This window comes from Phacochoerus africanus, chromosome 2, assembly GCF_016906955.1.
Source record: "Phacochoerus africanus isolate WHEZ1 chromosome 2, ROS_Pafr_v1, whole genome shotgun sequence".
Classification (NCBI taxonomy): Eukaryota; Metazoa; Chordata; class Mammalia; order Artiodactyla; family Suidae; genus Phacochoerus; species Phacochoerus africanus.
Window position 1 is genome coordinate 108,456,931 of NC_062545.1, and position 23,243 is coordinate 108,480,173.

Below are 23,243 nucleotides of genomic sequence, written 5' to 3' on the forward strand. Positions count from 1 at the left end.
TTAACCCACTGAGCAAGGGCAGGGACGGAACCCGCAACCTCATGGTTCCTAGTCGGATTCGTTAACCACTGCGCCACGACGGGAACTCCTTTTTTGTCTTTTTATATTGTCAGAGAAGTCTTAATTATATAATGACCGTTGTAAAGTATCAAAATTTGTGGATAACTGATGAAACTTAAGCAATCAAAATTAGCAAAATTAGACTGTCAGTTGATTAGCATTGGTCATTTGGAATTAAAAGTTCAATTCTAATTCACATATATGCTTTTGATCCTAGCAAGTTGCCTTTTTAGTAAATTATTTTTCTTGATTTAAGTTAATTACTGCTAATAAAGAGTTACTATTCAAAAGATAGGAGTTCCCATTATGGCTCAGTGGTTAACAAATCCGACTAGGATTTGTGAGGTTGCAGGTTCGATCCCTGGCCTCACTCAGTGGGTTAAGGATCCCGTGTCACTGTGAGCTGTGGTGTAGGTGGCAGACGCAGCTCAGATCTGGCTTTGCTGTGGCTGTGTCGTAGGCCAGCGGCTACAGCTCTGGTTGCCCCTAGCCTGGGAACCTCCATATGCCATGGTGTGGCCCTAGAAAAGACAAAAAATAAAGTAAAAAAATAAAGAGAAAAAGGAACATGATTCAAAAAAAAAGAAAGAAAACAAAAGATAAATATTATCAAACTTCAAAGCAATTTTGTTAGGTATTAACTACAGTGATCCATCACAAAATTCCCTACCTAAAAAGTGACTAGTACTGTGGGGACAACTTTGAAAGATTACACTTAAAAATATTAACTAAAAAGGGAGTTTCTCTTGTGGTACAGTGGGTTAAGAATCCAGCATTGTCACTGCTGTAGTTCTGGTCACTGCTGAGGTGAGGGTTCATTCCCTGGCCTGGGAACTTCCACATGCCACAGGCACAGCCAAAATATACATATATATGTATATATACACACACACTAAAAACTGGGATTTTTTTTTTTTTTCCTTTTTAGGGTCACACCTGCAGCATTTGGAAGTTCCTGGGCTGTGGGTTGAATCAGAGCTGCAGCTGAGGCCTGTGCCACAGCCATGACAATGCTGGTCAATCTGTGACCTACACCACAACTTGCAGCAATGCTGGATCCTTCACCCACTGAGCAAGACAAGGGATCAAACCTGCATCCTCACAGAGACAACACTGGGTCCTTAACTCACTGAGCCACAGTGGGAGGTCCAAAACTGAGACTTCAGATCTACAATTTGTAAAATAGACCAGCCCTTTTGTTTCTACTGGCCTCTTATGCTGATACTGTACTCTTTCGTTCCAACCACATCCTTTTGGTCTTTTACTCTCTCTGCTCTTTGTGAGGTATCCCAACCCCTTACACTCAGTCATTTCACAGAAACTCATGGAGCGACTGCTGTGTGCCAGGAACAGTGCTGAATGCAGGAGCTGTGCCTTCAGCATCTGTGTGTAATAACTCCCAAATCTTTCTCTCCTTCTGTAAATCTTTTCCTGAGCTCCAAATCTTTCTTTCTAATTGTTTGGCTTATTTCTAACTCCCGGGCTCAAGTCCTCCACCCTAGTATCTACATGTCCTAAACTAAGCTCATTATTTCCCCCAATGACATCCCCCTCACCCTCGCCCTCTCTCCTCCCTGCTAAAAGAACTTTCTCTCTTAAGTTTCCATGTCCAGGAAACAGCATCGCTACCTGCCCAGCTGGACCTCTCTTTCCTGCCCACATCCAATTTTTCATTCAACTCCTAATTTATCTGCCATTTGCTTCCCAATCATTGCTTTTTTCCCCCTAATATCTCTTCTCTCTCTGCCAAATATTCCTAAAACCAGCCCGGTCTGACCATTGTCCTATTTCAAAACTTTAAAAAACTCCCTATGGATTTCGAGGCTTAGAACTAAGTCCAGATTTCTTAGCACAACCAAAAGGCAGTTGATAGCCATGGCTAGCCTTTTGCCTCATCTCCAAACCTGTCTCTCGCCATCCCCTCCCGCCCCAGACACTCCCAGTGACAGGGGGACACACGGGTGCTTGCCGAGTCCCAGGACTTGCCCACATCCTCACTCTCACAGGTCTGCCCACGCTCTGCTGGAAAAATTGGCCTTTTGAGTCTTGTCCTTCAGCCAACTTCTTCTTTAAAGCTCAACCCAAATACCACCTTCAGTTTCTACCTTGTTCTGACGTCTTCTACCTCTGAACAGAAATTGCTGCTCATTCATCGGTGTTTCCATGGCACCTTAGGTGCATTTCCATCATGCCATTTTATATCTTACACATCAGTTGTTACTGTCAACCTGTCCCTCTCCCATCCTAGTGGGCAAGGGTCCTATCTCATCTTTCTATTGATAATGAGCATAGGGCCTAGAGCATAATCAGCTCTCAGTAAACGTTTTAAAGTACGTTTCTTCTAGAAAGATTGAATCCTGTGAGGTAGGCAAGACTGATATTGTCCCTATTTTACAAATAAGCAAATTCGGTCTTGGAACATTTCGCCCATTCATAAAACCAGTAAGGTCAAATTTTAATCCACTAGATAAATGTGGGGTAGTCTCAGAATAAGTCAGGACTGACAAGGAGTCTCAGAGTTATTTTGACATGGTAATTGCTGTGGAATATTTGCAAATGCAATTGCTATATGAAAAAAAATTCTACCTATATTATTACACTGTTTTATTACTATTTTAATATTAGAAATACTGATGATACATCAAAGATAGCAATATGATTTTGTATTTTTCTAATTTGGCATTTCTTGACTTAAAAAAAGAAATAGACCTTGTAGGATAGGTCAATATGAATTACGTTATGTTCCAGACTAATCTGATTTTCTGTTTTAATAAGTCAAAGAAGCATAATAAACCACACATAAAAGTATAAAATTTCCAGAATCTGTGTTGTCTCTTAGTATATAATATACTCTATTATTCTCCACAATAAATATGAGCCAAAAAATATAACAACATATTGATTCATACATGTATGAGTTTTAAAAATTTATATAATGCTTTAGTTTTCTTTAACACTTTCAAGACATGTCTCTTTTTGGAATGGTGAAATCATCAAATGCTTTTGAGATGTGATTTTGAAAAATATAAATACCATTTTAGAATAGCCTGCATAAGGCAGTTTTGTATCACCGGTCACTGTACCAGGCCAAAGAGAGGTGAGAGGGCATGTGTGTACAGTGCAGGCCCCAAGCTACTGCTCTAGCCAAGAACGATCTTCTTTGGTAACCCACAAAAATGCCGAGGTCCATCTGAGTGGACATTTCCTTGGGAATGTGATTGCTGTCCCATTGGTTCATAAGGACACATATTTGTTGAGGCTGCTGTGTAAGGGCCTGCGGTGTTTTGAGAGGGTGCAGATATATGACAGTTCTTGTCCTAAGGAACTCCAAGTGGGAACACTTGGGATTTACTTTTGTGGCACAGTATTGCCTTTAACAGTATTTTCTCCTGTCTTCTTTGAAAAATTGTATAGCCATTTTATGTTGGTCTGATTTCTCAGGAATCCTTTGACTGTTTAACAACAGAATTTTCTTAGTCTGAAAATAGAAAGCAAAACTTGGTTTATTTTAAGACTTCTCGCACATTTCGAATAGATTTGTATTAGAAATAAGATAAAAAATACTTAGCTTTGGAAATTGGTATTATTAAGTATTATTTCATACTAGTAATGTAAATAATTGATAACAATTAGCTTATTCACTATGCTTATTTATTCAAAACTGAAGCACATTTATGAAAATTATTCTCGCAGTGTTTGAATATCCATGAATAATATTTAGATATAACTCTTTTAAAATGTTAAATTATATGAAATATGGTTGGAATTATATCTTTAGATTTTTTTTTCCCTTCTGTTATCATTCGCGAGCTCACACGCAATACATTCATACTACTATCATTTTATTCACTGGTGGCAATCATGTTATAAAATAATTGTTTGGGATGTGGGGCAAACATAATTTTCAAAGTATGATTCTATAAGATCGATCGTTTCAGCATGTAAAGAAAGAACATATCATTATTATAATGTAATTGGGTATTTTATAGTTACTTCATCCTGAAATCATTTGGTCTAGTAAAGCAGAAGAGAGAGGTGTGTGTGTGTGTGTGTGTGTGTGTGTGTGTGTACAGATGCACATATGTGATTAGCTCCTGATTATCTTTAGCAAGAAAAAGAAGAAAAACTTAGACATAAATATATGAGAGTTAAGGAAAATTTATTCTTTGAATTCAAAAAAGTTCCTCAGTTAAGTAGAAAGGAATAAATGCCTAAAACCAGTGCACACTTTCTTGGTAGAGCTTGTGGTTATGGTGGTTATAGCATTTGAAGATGAGAAAACAACTATGGTTATGACTTAAATGGTCACTTTCTATTTGTTCATTCATAGATTTTCCTTTTAAAATTTAATTTGGATAATTTGTAACTGCTATTAATGAAAACATAAGCCTCAATGTCATAAAAACCTGAAATTCTTACTTCTTTTTTTCTTTTGTCTTTTTGCCTTTTCTAGGGCCGCACCTGAGGCATTTGGAGGGTCCCATGCTAGGGGTCTAATGGGAGCTGTAGCCGCCAGCCTACACCAGAGCCACAGCAACGTGGGTCTGCAACTTACACCACAGCTCACGGCAACGCCAGATCCTTAACCCGCTGAGCAAGGCCAGGGACCAAACCGCAACCGCATGGTTCCTAGTTGAATTCATTAACCACTGCGCCATGACGGGAACTCCTGAAATTCTTATTAATGCCTAAATTACAACAGTGAAGCCATCTTGAGCATTTTTTGATTCACACTATTCCTGGATAAGCGTGTTGTGCATATACATGTTGGTTACAATCCTCCAAAAAGAAATTTCAATAAATATCACTTGTGTCTTAAGGATTACCAATATGTAATCTGAAAGCTCATTGTATTTGTCACTAGCACTCAATTTATCCCCACATGACATTTGAATAACTTTCAGAAACCAAAAATGTACAGCAAATGCTGCAACTATTTTTGAGGAATAAAATCTGTTTACTTGAGGCATTATATCTTACAATAAAACTTAAGATAGTGGACTTTATTATATTTATCCTTAAATCTATTTTCCATTAAGATGCTAAAGTGATACCAACTTATCTTTTGCCCTGATTATTTTCAGTTAGCTAGTGATAGAAAATAACCCAATTCATTGAATAGTTCTGATACCCCTTGGATTGGAAAATGCCATAATGGGTTGACTCTATAATATAGAGTTAGCATAATGTGGATAAAAAGCATCGTCTTGACTCTCCATCAAGAAAAGAAATTATAGAGATAAACAACCCATTTTCAACCCTCAGCTCTCTGTTCAAAATCATTGTAAAACTGCCAAAGGGCAGCATCAAGGCTTATGTGCTTCCACTGTAGGAGACGGTGTGGGCAATAAGAAAAGCTGGGCCGTCTGCAGTGCTGGAGAGCGTGAGAAGTGCACCTCCCATCTGCTTTCATTTTGTCAATACTTTTCATTTCTATATTTTGTGTCCAAAGTGAGGAAGAGCTGGAGCCCAAATTTAGTATTCTTTCCTCAAGAAGTGCTTATGTATGGTGCCCGTAGGTAGATATTGCCCCTGTGGGAGCACAGACTCGCTCATGAGAGGGTGAAAACCTTCAGGCACTCAGGGCCCCAGGAGGAGGGAGAGGGGCCGCCATCTTCCTCTGGCCCGATTGGCTTGAGGGGCCAACACAGGCCATCTGCCTCCTTTCCAGCTGGTGGCTTCTACTCTTCCAACCTCTGTTTAAGGTCAAGAAACTACCAGTGTTGCAGTGAGCTCGGGGGCCCTGCCTCTCCCCACAGGACTTGGGGGTGAATGAGCTCCCTTGGGAGACCGGGTGTCCACTGTGCCAGGCAGTGCCGACTGTCATCCTGCCATCCTTATTGGGGATGAGGGACAGGGGAGATTGCGGTAGACCGGGACAGCACCAGGATGTGAAGGAAGTGAGACCATTCCAAGGGGGCCTTCCATGTTGGGAAGCCACCTCCAGGCCACCTGGGTTCAGACGTTCTGAAGGGTCCCCTGTATTGAGGACAATGATAACGGGGCAGACCACGTTCTGGTGAGGCCCAGCTCACCAATGCTTTAGCTCTGCAGGCTTCGCCCAGCCCCCAGGCACCACCAGACCTGGCCCCAAATCTTCATTATTTGGCATGGGAAAGTCATTTAGGAATGTGGGTTTATAATGTACATAAGTGCCAACTCTATGAAAATCAAGTGCATGGAAATTAAAGTTTATAGTTTTCATAGGTCTGTATTTCCTGGTAAGGCAACAGATTCTGGAGTCAGACTGCCCAGATTCTAATTAAAACAAGTTACCCCTCCTCCCTGGGCCTCAGTTTCTTCATCTATAAAGTAGGGGGTAAAATGGTATTCTTAGGTCATAAAGGGCTCATGCTAGTACCGGGCACAGAAGATGTGCCGCTGAAGTTTGCTCTTCTTAAGCTTCTTGGATTCCTTGCAGTGCCTGGCAGAGGAAGGCACCCTTCTATACCTTTCAGTCTATAGTTTTAAAATGTGTTTGGGAGTGCCCATTGTGGCTCAGTGGTAACGAACACGGCTAGTAACCGTGAGGATGAGGGTTCAATCCCTGGCCTCGCTCAGTGGGTTAAGGATCCAGCGTTGCTGTGAGCTGTGGTGTAGGTTGCAGACGCAGCTTGGATCCCACATTGCTGTGACTGTGATGTAGGCTGGCAGCTGCAGCTCCGATTTGACCCCTAGCCTGGGAACTTCCATATGCCGTGGGTGTGGCCCTAAAAAGACAGAAAGACAAAAACAAAAAGATACCATCCAACTCTAAGATGTCATGATTTGAAAGCTTGGAGAGAGTTTAAGGAAGAGCCACAGAAATGATTTTAAAAGTTGGAAAGTGAGACCTGAAAGAAAGGTTATCATCATTGTTTTTTTTTTAACTCCTGAAAGTAAAAAATTAATAAGAAAGGAGGGAATTGTTATAACAGCTAAGATTGGTGGCCAGCTCTTCTCCATTTCTGCTGAGGCTAGAACAAGAGGAAGCTGACTTAAACTGCATCATTTTGGATTTAGACTTGACAAAAGGAAAAATTTCCTGATAGCACACATTGTTAAACAAACACAGAAAAGGGTCCTCAGGGGAGGTTTTGGAACCTTCTCTAGAGAGACTTGAAAACAGAATGGATTTTCATCTGACCTGCTTTAAGGCAGCCCTGTCCACATACAGAAAGGAACTGGGTGGCCTTTCAGTGTTCTTAACACCTCATATGGCCTCGAGATCCCACACACAGAAAGTCTGCAGAAGGGTGAAGTTCATAGTGGGAGTTAAATATCCTGGAGCCTTCTAATCAGCCATAGATGAGAGATGAGACTGGTTTTTCTTTTTCATGTGTTATCATCTGCCTAAATTATTTGTTTCCTTGAGCAGATGAATCTTAAATCAGCTTTCACGAATTGGTTGCTTTGGAGAAAAGAAAAGGGAAGCTTTTCTTCTTGAACATAATTAATGCTTAACTTTTCAACTCTTTTGAAATGGCTCTTTTTTTGATGAGTCTTTCCCTTGCCTAACAAACAGAGCTGTCAGTCAGAGCGATGTCTTTGTCTTGCCTCTGTCTCCAGCAGTTACCTCCCTGCCAGTCAGCCATGAAATCGGTGGCCTGTGTTGGGATGTCAGAAAGGCATGCAAATCAGACCCCGGTTCACCTTCCTTATCTGCCCTTTCCTGACTTTGGCTGTGGTCTGGAAGGGAGGCCAAATGTTGGGTCGGCACTTCCTGTACAGGAGAGCATGTCCTGAACCTCACTTAGCATTGTTTGTCATCATCAAGGGACCAGCACTAGGAAAATGTAGTAGGTCTTTGTCGGTCTTTTCTTTTTGGGGGCTAATCCTCACTTCCTAAGCACTTGCTTCCCTGAATAGCAGGCCTGTTTTCAGCCTCTTTCCTGCCTTTGGACACAGAGGGACCCTTCATTCAGGCTCGCCCTAAACTCCAGGCATCTGCCATGCTTGCACCTCCTGAAAGCAGGTGTGTCCTGTGTGCTCTCTGCCACAGCACATTCTAGGGAAAATGCATCAACTGAAAGCAGAACTGTAATTTTAGAGATTTCATATGTATGTGTATAATTGATTCACTTGGCTGTACACTTGAAAGTGATACAAGGTCATAAGTCAACTGTATACTCCAATAAAATTTTTAAAATAAAATAAAATTATTAAGATTCTTAAAAAAAGGGAGTTCCCGTCGTGGCTCAGTGGTTAACGAATTCAACTAGGAACCATGAGGTTGTGGGTTCGATCCCCGGCCTTGCTCAGTGGGTTAAGGATCTGGAGTTGCCATGAGCTGTGGTGTGGGTCACAGACGAAGCTCAGATCCTGCATAGCTGTGGCTCTGGCGTAGGCCGGTGACTCCAGCTCCGATTAGACCCCTAGCCTGGGAACCTCCATATGCCACAGGAGCCACCCTAGAAAAGGCAAAAACAAACGAACAAACAAAGATTCTAAAAAAAACTTCCTCACAGAAAAAAATCAAAATCAAATTAAAAAATTATAAAAAAATAAATTTAAATATATTTTTATTTATTTAAATACATTTCAGAGACCATGTGCAGCCAAATGGGGACCCACGTTGAACTCCTCAGACCTTTCAAGCACCCCTCAAATTGCATCTGCCTCTTAATCCCCAACTAGCCATGCTGCTCCAGAGAAGGCCTGGGTGCCTGCCTTCCCTCTCAGGCCTGGCAGACCCAGGGGCTGTGAAGCCTTAGGCAAAGTCCTTTTATTTTTTAGTTTAGTAAATGCTATGCAAAATATGAGGGTCTTACTTTATAAATCTTTCCCTCATACTGGTATTTATGATAGCAAACTATAACCTACTTTTGGAAATCTTTTCTTCAGAATTTACGTTAAAGGTAGGAAATTTTGTTTAAATGGGTTTATTTCTTCCCCTTTTAAAGAAGTGATGAGACCTGCAAATTAATATAAAATTCTCTGCTTGATCTTGTTCAGTCCCTAAAGTGGGTGTAATAGAGTCCTGCGTTTTGGTTTCAGTTCTCAAATTTGTCATTTGGAAGCTGAATGTCAGGCACTCTAGGAAGAGACAGCAGTTTTAGAAAGAATATTCTAGACAGTCACAGCTTCCATTGATGCTGACCAAATCATTTGAGAAATCTGTGTCTCTCCTCCTTTGTACAACAGGATTAATTATACTTCCTTGCCGCGCACGTGGAAAGTTCCTGTTAAAAACCTTTGGGTAGGTGCAAGCATTGCTCCTTATTAATCCAGCCTCTCAGTTTCTTTTCTTTCATACGAAAAAGGGACAGTGTTTAACAATTCAACACTGTCTCCTGCTAGGGATAATTGCTTGATTTCTTTTATTGTTCATAGCACTTCTTGAATTAGAATCATTTCTTTATATTCCATGTCTGCCTTTTCAAGACAGCAATTTCTTTGACTAAAAATATAACAAGGCACATGATATTCATCCGCATATAAAAAGTAGACCAAACCTCCTTTTATTTTGCAACCTGTTGTTTTGGAAAAGGGTCTTTCTAGTTTAGCATTTAAGATCGCTAAGCATTGGGTCTGCCCCCTCACAAAGCACTTACAAGTTCACTGTGATCCCTGCACAGCTGCATCTCTAATGCCAGGATAGAGGTTAAAGTCAGTTCAGGTGGTGGAGATCTGAGGGAAGTTTGGAAATTCTGAACAAAAGACAATGGCAACATTTCCATTACACTGAGGACTGAAGCACCTCTTAGGCTGAGATTGTAATGAACTCACCAGATGTACCAACCCATTTAAAACAGTGAGCTTCCCTGAGCTACCATGAGAGGTACTTGCTTTCTTATAGACAACAGGTCTATCAGCTGACACTGCAATCTGTACTCTGTGATTTTTCTCTGTATCCCTTTAAAAGAGCATATGGAGCACCTAGCAGTATGGTTTTGTGTGTGTGTGTGTGTGTGTGTGTGTGTGTGTGTGTGTGTGTATGTGTTTTGTGTTCTGATCTAAAGTGTAGTCCCCCTTTGTTCAAAGCAGACTTTAAAGAAAGTAACACATGAAGCTCAGTGTCTAACCTTGACAACAACAACAAAGGAAAACAGCACAGTGATTACTGAAATGAGAAACTATTTATTACTAGACACAAAGAACGAGCATAAATTTAATTTTGAGTTTCCTGGCAGGAAAGCAAACACACGTGAGCTAATGTAATTATCGTTACACAGTGAAAGAAAGCAACAAAATTTCTCGGGAAAGATAAACATTTTCCAGGCAGAAAATTCCAAGGTGAACTTAATTCACTGGTTCTTCTATTAGAGACCCTGGATAACATAACAAAGAGTGTTTTCAGCCACTGAGGAAGTATTTAAGTACCATCTATAAAGGACAAAGACGTGGTAGGAAACATTTCATGAAGACTTGTCTGAAGGAGCCTGTGGGTGTGGCCTTGTGGCTTTCCTGCAGGGCCATCTTAGCCAGCCTCATAGAGTGGAGTGTAAAGGGGACCACTGGGTTGCCACAACCTCTGGATCTGCTGGTTTACCCAGCTTACTCTTACTGTCTGAAGCACATTCTGGTTGCTGATTAAGTAGGATGCTACTCTGAGGGAGACAGGTCTTGTTCCATTTTGAGATTTAGGAGCCCAAACTCCAGAAGGAAGAGTGAATCCACCTCTACATGAAGATGGGCTTTGATGGGGGGCTTCAAAGAAGGGCAAGCTTTTAGAGGAGCTTTCAGTCTGCTCATACTTTTAGATGCATACTAGACCCGCAGAGCACAGAAGAAACTATTTTGAATTAAAAAAAAAATTTTTTTTTTTTTTTTGGCCACACCTGCAGCCTGTGGAAGTTCTCAGGCCAGGGATCAAATACACACCACAGCACCTAACCCATACCAACCCTAGCCCCTGCAGTGACAACACCACATCCTTAACCTGCTGTGCCACAAGGGAACTCCCTGAATCAAAGCTTTTTAATGGAAGGGTTGCATTAAATGCCATGAGGGACCAGACAGGAAATAAGAGAGGCAGGCAGTGGATGTTAGGTACACAGGCCCTCTTGGGTCAGGGCTGGGACTGTGTGACACAGAGAGCAAGCCCTAGGGGCCACATCTGCTCAGCCCTCACCCATGTTGCCATGTATAAACAAAGGCCCAGGATTGCCAGAGCCTCCAGTTTTTCAGGAGAAGCCAAAAATCTTGATTTTCAATGATGTCTGATGAATTAGAATATAGCCTAAAAATATTTTTCAAAATCATTTTGCAGGCTAAACCCAATATACCTATAATCTGGTTTCATATCTGCTTAGAGCATTTATTTACTTTTTGGTTTTATTTTTTATTTATTTTATTTTATTTTTTTATTTTATTTTTTTAGCTATTTCTTGGGCCGCTCCCGCGGCACTTGTCTTTTGTTGTTGTTGTTGTTGCTATTTCTTGGGCCGCTCACGCGGCATATGGAGGTTCCCAGGCTAGGGGTTGAATCGGAGCTGTAGCCACCGGCCTACGCCAGAGCCACAGCAACGCGGGATCCGAGCCACGTCTGCAACCTACACCACAGCTCACGGCCACGCCGGATCGTTAACCCACTGAGCGAGGGCAGGGACCGAACCCGCAACCTCATGGTTCCTAGTCGGATTCGTTAACCACTGCGCCACGACGGGAACTCATACTTTTTGGTTTTAAATGGTTTACTCAGATAATTGATTTATGTGGTTGTATACAGTTGTTTGGTCTTATTTTAGCATTATTTAGATATAATTGACATATAACATTGTGTAACTTTAAGGTGTGCATTGTGATGATTTGATGCACATATATTGCAAAATGATCACCCCCACAGCATTAGCGGACACCCCATCCCATCATATAACAGCCATTTCTTTTTATGGCAAGAACATTTAATATCTACTTTCATAGCAACTTTCAAGTATATACATCTGGTCATCTTGAAATAAGGAGGAGCAACACAAATACTAATGTTTATGGAATTATCAAGTGCCATGTATTGTTCAGAGGGCTGTCTATGTACTAACTCATTTGATCTTCTCAAAGCCATTTGAGGCAGGAATTATCATTGTCATCATCATCATTGTCATCTCTGCTTCATAGACGTGATACTCTGAGGTTAAGGAATGAGACTAACTTGCCCTAGGTTCCACAGGAAGCAGTGGAGCCCAGTGCAAGGCAGGCAATCTGACTCAAGCATATTCTCTGCCAGTCCAAAGCCCATACTATGCCAGTATAACATTTTCTCTCTGAGTGCTGAAAAACAGGCACGATTTTGGATTCCCACAGTGCCTCGTCTAAGGACGGGAGAGAACGTAACCCAAAAAAGCACTGAGGAATGCGTTTGCACCCCTACCCCTCTCTCCTGTCTTCTTTCCTCATTGAAATCATTCAGATATGATATGAGAAGGCCTTAACAGAAATTACTGTATGTGTGGGGCTGAATCGCATAGTGAGCTGGATGCTCCCACGGAGACGCAAGGTCTCCCATTCGTCATCAGATGGAAACACACCTTCCTGGAATTGTCTTGGTTTAAACCTACTTTCCCATTCCTTTCTAGACCAAAGCAGGAGACCAACCTCCAGTTGTAAGCAGACTGAATATTGGTTCACATAGGAGAGATAAGGCCCTTAATACTTGAGTGCGGGGACATTAACACAATATTATGCTAATTTGCTTACTATCCCAGTATTTTCGGTAACTATTAATATCATTAAACTTGAGTGTAATTTTTTATTAGTAAAGACCTTTTATCAAAGACCGAGTCTGATACAACTTCCTTTTTTAAAATTCATGGTTAAATCAATGATAGCTATTTGGCAAAGGCTCAAAATTATCCTGTTAACTTGTGTTTAAGAGCATTTGATTTATATGTGTGCTCAAATCACCACCACATGCGTGTATGTGCATTTAAACATAGTGTTATCGGTGGGAAATGAAGCATAAAACATGAAAAATGTATAATTATTAAGGGGCCCAAATTATACTTTTTGACTCTTTCCAGAATAAGGATGTTATGATACAGCTTCGGATGTTTTTCATTTCAAACGAGCAAAAGTTCCTAGATAGGTTTGGTGATTGGGGGGGTGTGAAAAATTTTTTAATTATTATAGTTGATTTACAATGTTCTGTTAATTGTTGATTGTTTTTTTTAACTTTCCTAGTTAACTGTAAAATTCCTCCCTTTGACAGACATAAATGAACTAACCCGTTGGTTTTCCCGTTAAGATATGCTTTTCCTTTGGACTCATGCTATTCCCCCAACTAGAAGACAGGCAGCCTCCCTAGAACAAGGTCAAAGTCCCTGGATACATCAGCAAGAGAACTTTGGTTGCTTTTCCTCCTTTTCTTACCTAAATTTTTAAATAAAGAACATAACGTTTTCTAGTGTCCATGACATAACTTGTTCAACACTGAATGTATTTGCATGTGTGTGTGTAATAGTTATGTGCAGTGCATACAATTTATGACCTTGAATTTTATTTCAGACAATCCATGGACACAAGGGACCAATCACTGCAGTGGCCTTTGCCCCTGATGGACGGTACCTTGCCACCTACTCAAACACTGACAGCCACATTTCTTTCTGGCAGGTAAGCATATATGCTGCAGAGTCTGGAAGTGTGTTGCATGATCCACTTTTGCTAGGAAAGGCTGCTACCCACCAGTCCTCCCTCGTCCCCTCCTTCCCTTTTTTCAACAAATATCCAGTATTTATCCCTTGCTGATTATGGGCCAGCTGCTAGCACACAGGGTCTACTGAGAATACAGTTAGCAATCTAGAAAGAGGGGGGTCTGCTTTCACAAAGCTGTCCATCTGAGGGAGACACAAGTGAATAAGCAAGTAATTACAGTACAGAGGGGAGTCTGGGAGTGAGGGTGTGGGACGGCTTTGCAGAGGCAGGAACACCTAAGCTGAGCCAGGTGTTACGGGTATGGAGGAGGGGGTGTTTGTTCAGAGGTAAGTGAGGGCCTGGCCCGAAAGAAATTGGGGAGAGGGGTAAGCACTGCTCAGGCTGTTAATTTACACAAGACATCCAGCAGCCTCATATTAACTTCATGCCTATTTGTATTATTTCATTTCTGTCTGCATTCATTCCCAAGCTTTTAAAACATTTTCAAAGATCTGAGCATCATTGACTGACAGCATGCAAGAATCCCTTGTTTAATGATCATTAAAATGAATATTAATTTGAGCAACTGATTTTTAGAATAGAACTTGTTTCTCCTCAGTGATTAATCTCCATCCCATCTTCCTTTTAATTATCTTACTCCTGATAATTACAAAAAAATTAAACATTATCTCAAAATTTAATTTAAAATTTTGTTACCTATCCTAGGATGCAAGTACGTTTTATGAGATTCCATTTATTGCTTTGAAAGCTGAAAAAAACAAAAGTTTAAAGAAGACTTCACAACTTGACAGTGTTTTTTTTAAAAAAATCAATAGCTAATAAAATGTAAAACGGATAGAATAAATTGCTTAATTAACAACACGCTATTAAAGCATGACAACCTCCAAATCTGTCCCAGGCTTTTTCTACTCTTCATCTCATTTAGTTTTTCAGTTTATTTTCTCATTATTCTTCCATAATATATCTCCAGCATCTTAATTAACTCATATTAAACTCTTTCCTTAGAGATATCACCCAGTCTTCATCTTTCCCAGTGGGTGACCCTGGGACTCATGTTTCATTCTCCTGAAATCTCACAGTACATCCATAAAGTGGACTCTCACAACAATGGTTCTTTAGACACTGTTCCTTTCACCTGCTCTGTTCTGCGAGCACACGGTCTCCGTTATACCAACTGTACTTTGACCCGTGTTTTCCCTGATTTCCTGTTCTCATGAAATCCCAGAGGAGAGTCTGTGTGGCGCCACCTCCTCCACTCCGAGTGTGTCTGGTGTAGAAGGGCTGGGTGCCAGCTTAGCTTAGGAACATGGAGTCATGAGGTCGCCAGTCCCTACTTTCAAGGAGCTTGTGTTTGCCTGTGCTCTCCTCTTAGGAATAAACAACAACAACAACAAAAATCATTCTTTTGTTCAACTTTTCTTCTTACTAAGAAAAAGTAATTCCTTAGATACCTCCTAAATTCTCCAGATATGAAACTTTCAGTATTTGCCTCAATTTCTAAGTTGACAAACCTTCCTCCCTCCCCTTATCTAGATCAGGGTTCTTTTGGGATATGTTCATCCCTTCCTTGAATATTGTTCTGTTTTTATCAAAGTTGCTGCCCTGCTCATTGATGGAATTATGGTTAGCATCTTCTTCACCCTGGAGATCAAGGTCGTCCCTTCGATGCTATCTCTTTGAAATAGCTCATCCCCTCCTCCAGTTCAGGCTTCTGCTGTTGCCCCTGGGCCTCAACACGTACGCCTGAGCCCATGAGTCTGTCCACGTGGCTCTGCCTGCAGGGAGCCCAGCTCCTTTCCTTCCTCTGCATGCTCTTCTCCTGAGGATGCCTTGTGTTATGTGCTGCTGTTCAGCGGACAGAGCACCCAAGCAACCCAGGCAACACCCAAGTCTTTTCCACCTCTAAAACCAATGTCAGAATTTTAAATTCAGCCCATCTCTTCTCTGTTTAAATCATACCCACCTTGGTCTGATTAAGTGGAAAACACAGAAGCATCACAGCAGCTCTCTCAAGAGAATACAATAAAACCTCTTCCAGAAGTATAATAGGTTTGATTTGAGCTAAAGACAGCCCCCAAAGCAGTATTGCATCTACTGCTGTTCTCCCCAAATGAGCTTTGCTGATTTATTTAGATACATATTGTTTAGGTCTAATGATGTCTGATAATACTTTCATATCATTCCAGTAAATGCACTGTAATATATTTTGAAAACTTAATGAAGCCTTATTAATACAGAGCCTTACAAAAGCTATCAGCTATTAAAATCTTTGCTGAGAAATGATGTTAATGAGAAATGCTGGTCGGATAATTACTCAAGTGAGACTTAGTAAAAGGTTTGGGTGCAGCATTACTTACACTGAGAACAGCATTGAAACACTTTCTGTTTTGATGAATTACATCTGTATGTGTGTCTATGTGTTCAGAAAATAATCTTCTCAGAACTGGTTTTGTGAAGCATTATTTTTAAAGGGAAGGGAAAAGCCATAGTTGCCTTTTAGTTAGTTTACATACTCAGCAGCTGAATGATGTCATTTGTTAATCTTTCAAGCCCTTCTCCTACAGCAGAGTCCTACTATTTGAACATTCCATTGCCGTGGATTCATTGGAATTTGAGCCAGGAGAGTTGAGCAGTGAAATACAACCATAACTCTCAACCTAAATTTTACCACCACCCTCCAACAAAATAAGTATCCTCTTTCAGAAATGCTATTAATAAATTAGGTGACTATTGGTTTCATTTATTTTTATTTATTCCATCTTACAATAGACTACTATTCAGCCATTTTAAAAGGATGGGGTAAATCTACCCTTGCTAACATAAAAAGATTCCCCTTAACATTTTGTTGAATTAAAAAAACAGATTGTGAAACTGCCTTTTCATACGAGCCTATTTATGTAAAATTCCTTATAAACCTGCTTCTCCTTACGTGTATATAGACTTGGAGATCTGGAAAGACATTTACCAAAATGTCAGTGATTGTCTCTGGGAAATGATATTTCTGGGGATTTTTTTTTTCTTTTTCTTTTCCTTTTTTTTGGCCACCCCTGTGACATGTGGAAGTTCCTGGGCCAGGTATCGAACCCGTGCCCTGGCAGTGACCCAAGCTGCTGCAGTGACAATGCCAGATCCTTAACCCACTGCATCACAAGGGAACTCCTTAGCTTCCTTTTTTATATGTCTCATTATTACTTGAATTTTCCATGATGGGTATTTGTTATGTTTGTAGTGAAGAAAAAAGTTAATGTGACCAAATATTATATTTGTAGTTTTCTTTCAAGACTCCAGTTGCCCTTACTTTAGCATAATTGTGGCCAGTCTCTGGTCAAGAAAATATGCATATCGAATAAAAAAATGGCTAGTTGTTTTGGTGAGAGTTCTTTGGCGGAGCTTATTGGAAAAATTAATACCCAACCTCGCTACTTCAGATTCATCTCTTACTTGGAGAGATCATAGGAAAAGGCACTTATCAATCGTTTGAGAGGTAGCTCAGCTTGTAAGGAGAACTCAGATATAATAATGGGCTTTTTGGGAAGATCTTTCCATGCGTAGCCTTCCAATAAGGTATTCTGTCCCGGCCCTCTTTAGCCTTCAACCCATTTCTTGTATGTGGCCAAATCTGAAGGAAAGAATTAAATTAAGAATATGTCTGAGTATACTGGTTGCCCCTGGCATTTTGAGCCACCAGCAGAAATCAAGCTTCATACACATTTTCATAGAAAATCCATAAAGACTGAAAAATACTTTGTAGTTATATATCAACTGAGAAATTAGATTTTTTAAAAAAGCACATTATGTGCGTGGATGCCAGTTAATTTAAACCGGCAATTTTCTGGATTGTTTGGATCTGTTCTGTAAGAGGAGTAAATTATTATATACTGTTACTCTTTGTACAAGTGAGAACTAGTAAATCAAGCTCACTGTCGTTATTTATATTTAAACTGGGAACCCCCAAAAAGAAATAGGGCACTGATATCTTTCATGGAGTTTTTGGAAAGAAGAGGGAAGGACACAGGAAAAAAGCTCTTGGAGGATGACAGTAAGATTTCTCCTGTCTTCAATGTTAACCGAACTTTAACATAAAGAGTTAATGATAATCATACATTTGGTTTTAAAATGTGACCTCGTACACTAGTGATTTTTTTCACCTCTGTGTTGTGTTCAGCACTATTATTAATGCAGGAAAATCAGTAACATTAGTCATCTTAAAAGGGTTATTACTCAAGATGATTTAAATTGTGAAAATGTCAGTGGAGCCTGCACGCGTCCTGCCAGAGATGCCGTGATTTACACCCCCTGACACCATCCTGCTGCTGAGAAGGGCCAGGAAAAGGAATGGCTTATATTTTGCACTGATCCAAATGCAGAGCATGATATCAGCGGTAGCACACCTTAAATGTCCGAGGATTTGCCGAGGTCCCACATGTCAGCCAGCCGTATACACTGGAGCATGATCTGCATGCCTCACACAAATCGCTAGAATCGTATCCATTCTGACGGAGGCGCTGCTGCAGGGAAAAATTGTACATGAAAATTAGTGCAAAGAAAGTTATTATTTCCAAGCCCTCTTTCCTAATTGTCAGTGTGTTTTCCACATTACTTGTAATAGCACCAAAGGTGTATATTGAAGAAAGGTTAAGTAATATTTAAAATTTAAAGGATTCTTTGGACTCGGTTGCTCAGATGACAGTGCGCTTAAATAATCACCATTCCCCATTTAGCACTTTGACCTGGATGCATAGTTGTTCATGAAGCATAATTCCCAGGTTGTTTTCCAATTATGTAAATGGATTGAAAGAACTTAAAATTCAAGTCAATTCCAGAATGGCCACCAAATCAGCAGAAGTCACCGACAAAAAAAAAAAAATGCCCTGGAGTTGCTGCTGTGGCACAGTGGGTTAAGAATCAGACTGCAGCAGCTCAGGTTGTTGCAGAGGAGCGGGTTCTATCCCTGGCCTGGTGCATTGGGTTAAAGGATCGGGCATGGCTGCAGCTGTGGCTCAGGTTCAATCCCTGGCCCAGGAACTTCAATATGCCATGGGTGTGACCATAAAATAAAAATAAGTAAATTTTTAAAAAGTCATACCAGTGAAGCATTAGAATGTACTCCTTTTAGCATGGCAGCAAGACAGTGGGCCACAGAGGCAGTGCTCAGATACAATTGATTCTTGTTTTTTCCTTCAAAATAAACTAGAGTTTTCCAGGGACTGAGTATTTTAAAAAGCAAGTGAGGAGGAAAGGTGTGGTAGGTGGAGACAGGAAGAAGGTAAATTTAGAGCTTTGATCCAGTAACCCATCACTCTGTCTAAGACGGCTCAGCTTTGCTTGCGTTTTCTCAATGGATTCAAAGTCCCCAAACTTGTCCTTTCAGACTCATTCTTCAGGGGGTGCAGTGAGCACCATCTTGGGTTTCTTTGTTTGCTTGTTTTTTTTTTTAGGGTCGCACCCACAGCATGTGGAGTTTCCCAGGCTAGGGGTGGAATCAGAGCTATAGCTGCTGACTTATACCACAGCCACAGCAATGCCAGATCCAAGCTGCACTTGTGACCTCTGCCACAGCTCATGGCAATGCCAGATCCTTAACCCACTGAGCAAGACCTGAGATCAAACCATCGTCCTCACGTTACTGCCTAACCACAACGGAAACTCCGTGAGCACCATTATTAAAGAGCAGAAAGATCTGCATTTTGAAATGCCTGTAGTTTCCAAATGTTGTCTGATTGAATGACCAGACAATATTTTTATTAAAATGTACCATTTAGCTCCCTTCTTTAATGATGGATGGACTTTTCTGCTGTCAGGTTCTACCCATCAGGCACAGTTCCTCTGGCTTTATGCATTTACTGTAGCAGCATCAGAACAATTTCAAATACACTGAAAGGAGCCCTTTAGAGGTTAAGAATAAACTCTTAGGGAGTTCCCCTCGTGGCTCAGTGGAAATGAATCTGACTAGCATCCCTGAGGACGCAGGTTTGATCCCTGGCCTTGCTCAGCAGGTTAAGGATCCGGCGTTGTCAGGAGCTGTGGTGTAGGTCGAAGATGAAGCTGGGATCTCAAGTTGCTGTGGTTATGGTGGAGGCCAGCAGCTGTAGTTCAAATTCGACCCCTGGCCTGGGAACCTCCATATGCCGCAGCTGGGGCCCTAAAAAGCAAAAGATAAAATAAAATAAAATAAAAAAATAAAACCTCTTAGATGGGTGTGACTCAGCCTGATGGAAGAGAAAGGGGCCAGAAGTGAGTGTCCCTTGAGCCCCTCTCTGTGGTGGGGAAAGGGAACTTGTTCCTTATGTGACACATGTGCTGTCCTGTCCCTGTGTTCCCCAGATGAATACCTCCCTGTTGGGGAGCATCGGCATGCTCAACTCGGCACCCCAGCTGCGCTGCGTTAAGACCTACCAGGTGCCCCCCGTGCAGCCGGCGTCCCCTGGCTCCCACAATGCCCTCAGGCTGGCCCGGCTCATCTGGACTTCCAACCGTAACGTCATCCTCATGGCCCACGACGGCAGGGAGCACCGCTTCATGGTCTAGGGCTCGGCTCGCATCTTCCTTCTCCCGGGTCTCCAAGCCCAGGGCCCTGTCCTTCCTCAGTGCCTGCCCACGCCGGGGTCCACGGGCGCACAGCAGGTCTGCGTCCCTCCTCATGGTCCTCGGGGGCAGACTCCTGCCTGTGCCACCTATTGATTGAGGCATGCACACATCGCTCTGCAGGATCTGGCGACCTGTCCCCAGGTCGTTTCTCCCTGCTGCAGAGGGAGGGGCAGCCGGCGGTGCTGTTGCTAGTGCACCAGAGGCCCCCAAATCAATAACCACTGTGATTGCACTGCCAGCCCGGATCAGCATTTTCCTCGCACTAAAACCCAGCTCTGAAGCGCTGTTGGAACCTCGTTGTTTTGACATTGGGCTTTGAGATAACATGGCAGTCCTAATTATTGATATTATTTTCCTCTGGATTTCCAAAAACATGCTATTGTTTACCAGAAAGATTCTGTGTTTACATGGGGTTTTTTCTTCTGGAGATTGCTAGGAAATTACTCCATCTAATTTCCTAGGGTTTAGCCACTGTCTTCTTTATTAACACCTAACCGATTTGAGATTAATGAGAAAATACACACACACACACATACACACACAAATTTTCCTCATGGAGAATACAGTTTCCCGGATAGCTAGCCCTCTAAAATGCTCATATCCTGCTTAAGTGATAGTGTATTTAGTAGTTTAAAATAAAAATCATTACTGCTTATGATCTAGTTAATATACTTATCCAGTCACTAGAACTGATCTACTAAATGGACTTTTGTTGTAAAGAACCAAGTTTGGAAGCAGAGCATCTGCCTACAGAGAAGATTCTTGTTGCTACAGATCTCTTTGAGAAAAAGTCTACCCCTTCCTTCCAGAAACTTTACAGACCTGCAGCTCCTGGATGTCAGCTATCATGTAATAGTGACAATTCAGACTTCAAACTACTGTTGACCAATTAAAGGAAAACTAAGACAGCGTTTCTTTTAAATAAGTACCCCAGAACATCCTTTACTGTGGCACACACATTCAGAACTATAATCGTCCCTCATTATCTTGGTGGCGGCAGTTCCAGGACCACCACCCGCCCACCAGGATACCAAAATCCACATCTGCTCAAGTCCCTGACACCAAAGAGCAGAGTACACGGAGTCTAACTATATATGAAAATGTGGGGGCCCTGAATCAATCTGCACAAATGTCACAGTGAGGGTGTTCCTCACACTTTGAAGTAAGCATCAACTAGATCACTTTCTTCTTCTGTCAAATTATGCTGGTTCTTGTTCATAGTAATGGGGAAGATTACGTTTTGTATGACTTGTTCCTAACAAGCCTTGATCTGTATATAGTTGGGGATTTGGTTGGTTGTTGACTGCTTGGTTAATTGGGCAAAATGGTTTATTAGAACCAAAATAGAAAATGATTTATTAAATTCAGAGAAAACACGTGAAGTTTACAGAGGAACCAAAATGATAGTAGGAGCATCTAATTAAAAGCATAGATTGTCAGAGTTTATATAATACACAAAAAAAGTAGGATCAGAGTCAGAAATAAATACATCTGCTATTTTACTGAGACAGATTTATAAAGACCAGGTTGTGAAATTAAGGCCACTAGGACATCTCTTTCATATTGATATGAAGTATGTCATTTCTATTGATGGCAAACCTGTCCTATACCTTGGTTTTAGACTTTAGGTGTTCTTCAGAAGTGAATTTATGCCACATGCATGTGCATTGTATTTATAAAGATTATACATGTAGTTTCCCAGGGAGAAACTAAGAACTCGACAGCATAGACGTGGATTGTTTGGTGAGCGTGCTGTTGTGTGATACAGATTGAGAAACCTGAGGAGAACAGGAGGTGCTCTTGGTTTTTCCAGTGGTTTCCCGAGTCTTCAGCACAAATACCCAGCACACATTCACTTTATGAACTTAAATGAGGATTAATGTATTCTAGACCATAAAGCTGCTATGGAATGATGAAGTAAAAGTGTACCTTAGCGAGTTTTGGAAAACAAAACACTCAGTGCATTAGGAGGAAGGTGGCCACCCCAAAGCATGACTGGCACACTCCAAGGAGGTTTAGAACAAAGCCATGAGGGCCAGAGGAGCCAGACACCTGGGCAGTGAGCCTGGCCAGCCAGCCATACAACCTGGCTGCACAGACAGCCAAAATTAGAATATTATGGTCGTAGAACTCTGGGGTGGATGGTATTTGATGGTTTGACATCTCCGAACTGCTAAGTCGCATTTGCATTCTTGTTCACACAAACTCCTTGGCTCTTCTAACAACCATGGTTCCAAACTTCATCACAGCTTAGATTGCTCAGCACTGAGGTAAACTTTGTATTGTCATCCTAGTGTATGCTTTTAGTGTCTTATTGATTTTGTTGACACTGTATTTGGACCTGTCCTTGTAAATGTAGAGACATGTGTGGCTTCATGGGTAATTTACAAGTAAAAGATGACTTGACGTGACACCTGTATGAAAATGTAATGATTGAACTCACTGTGTACAGCACGTGAATTAAAATGTCTGCCTCTCAAAGACATTTCTTGATGCCTCCACTTAATAGATTCCAAATGTACTGGATATCCCTGTGTACATACATGTGTTAAATAAATCCGAATTGTACTGAAGATTGTTTTTCTCACTAAAAACATTGTTCACTCTTCTTACACATTCTCATTTGAAATCCATATGCTTTCTCTCTCCCACCTTTCGTACCAAATTAAGCCTTCTATTTCTGCCTAATTATTCATTTCCAGGGAGAGCTAGCTTCAGGAAAGGCATACTTGATCACAAAGGACAGCAGAGCTGTAGAAGAGTCCCTCTCCCTCACCACAGAAGGGAGAGAACCAAACACTCCTACTGAGACTCAATAGCACCCTCTGTGGTTTGGGCAGGGGAATTGCATGCCTGTTGCTTTGTCTCCACCCTCAATTGCTCCTAAACAGACTGTTAATTGTACCAAATTATATCTTGTCAGATTTGATGACACCAGTCGGCTGCCCTGGGGTGGGGGGCTGGGCTGAGCTCATGAAATTCATTTCATGTAATACTCTGTTTGGAGTTGAATTTGAATCCCTGAG

The 23,243-nt window shown here is 41.3% G+C and overlaps 1 protein-coding gene across 4 annotated transcripts in view; it reads left to right on the forward strand.

The window, feature by feature from the left end:
- WDR7 (WD repeat domain 7) overlaps positions 1-22,790 on the forward strand; it is a 383,251-nt gene extending 360,461 nt beyond the window's left edge. For all 4 annotated transcript variants that reach the window (XM_047765569.1, XM_047765544.1, XM_047765560.1 and 1 more), the window contains 2 exons: positions 13,483-13,587; positions 19,954-22,790. In XM_047765569.1, the coding sequence (XP_047621525.1) occupies positions 13,483-13,587; positions 19,954-20,157 (309 nt within the window). In that variant the 3' untranslated portion in view covers positions 20,158-22,790. The remainder of the gene's footprint in view (positions 1-13,482; positions 13,588-19,953) is intronic.
- Positions 22,791-23,243: the final 453 nt, after the last annotated feature.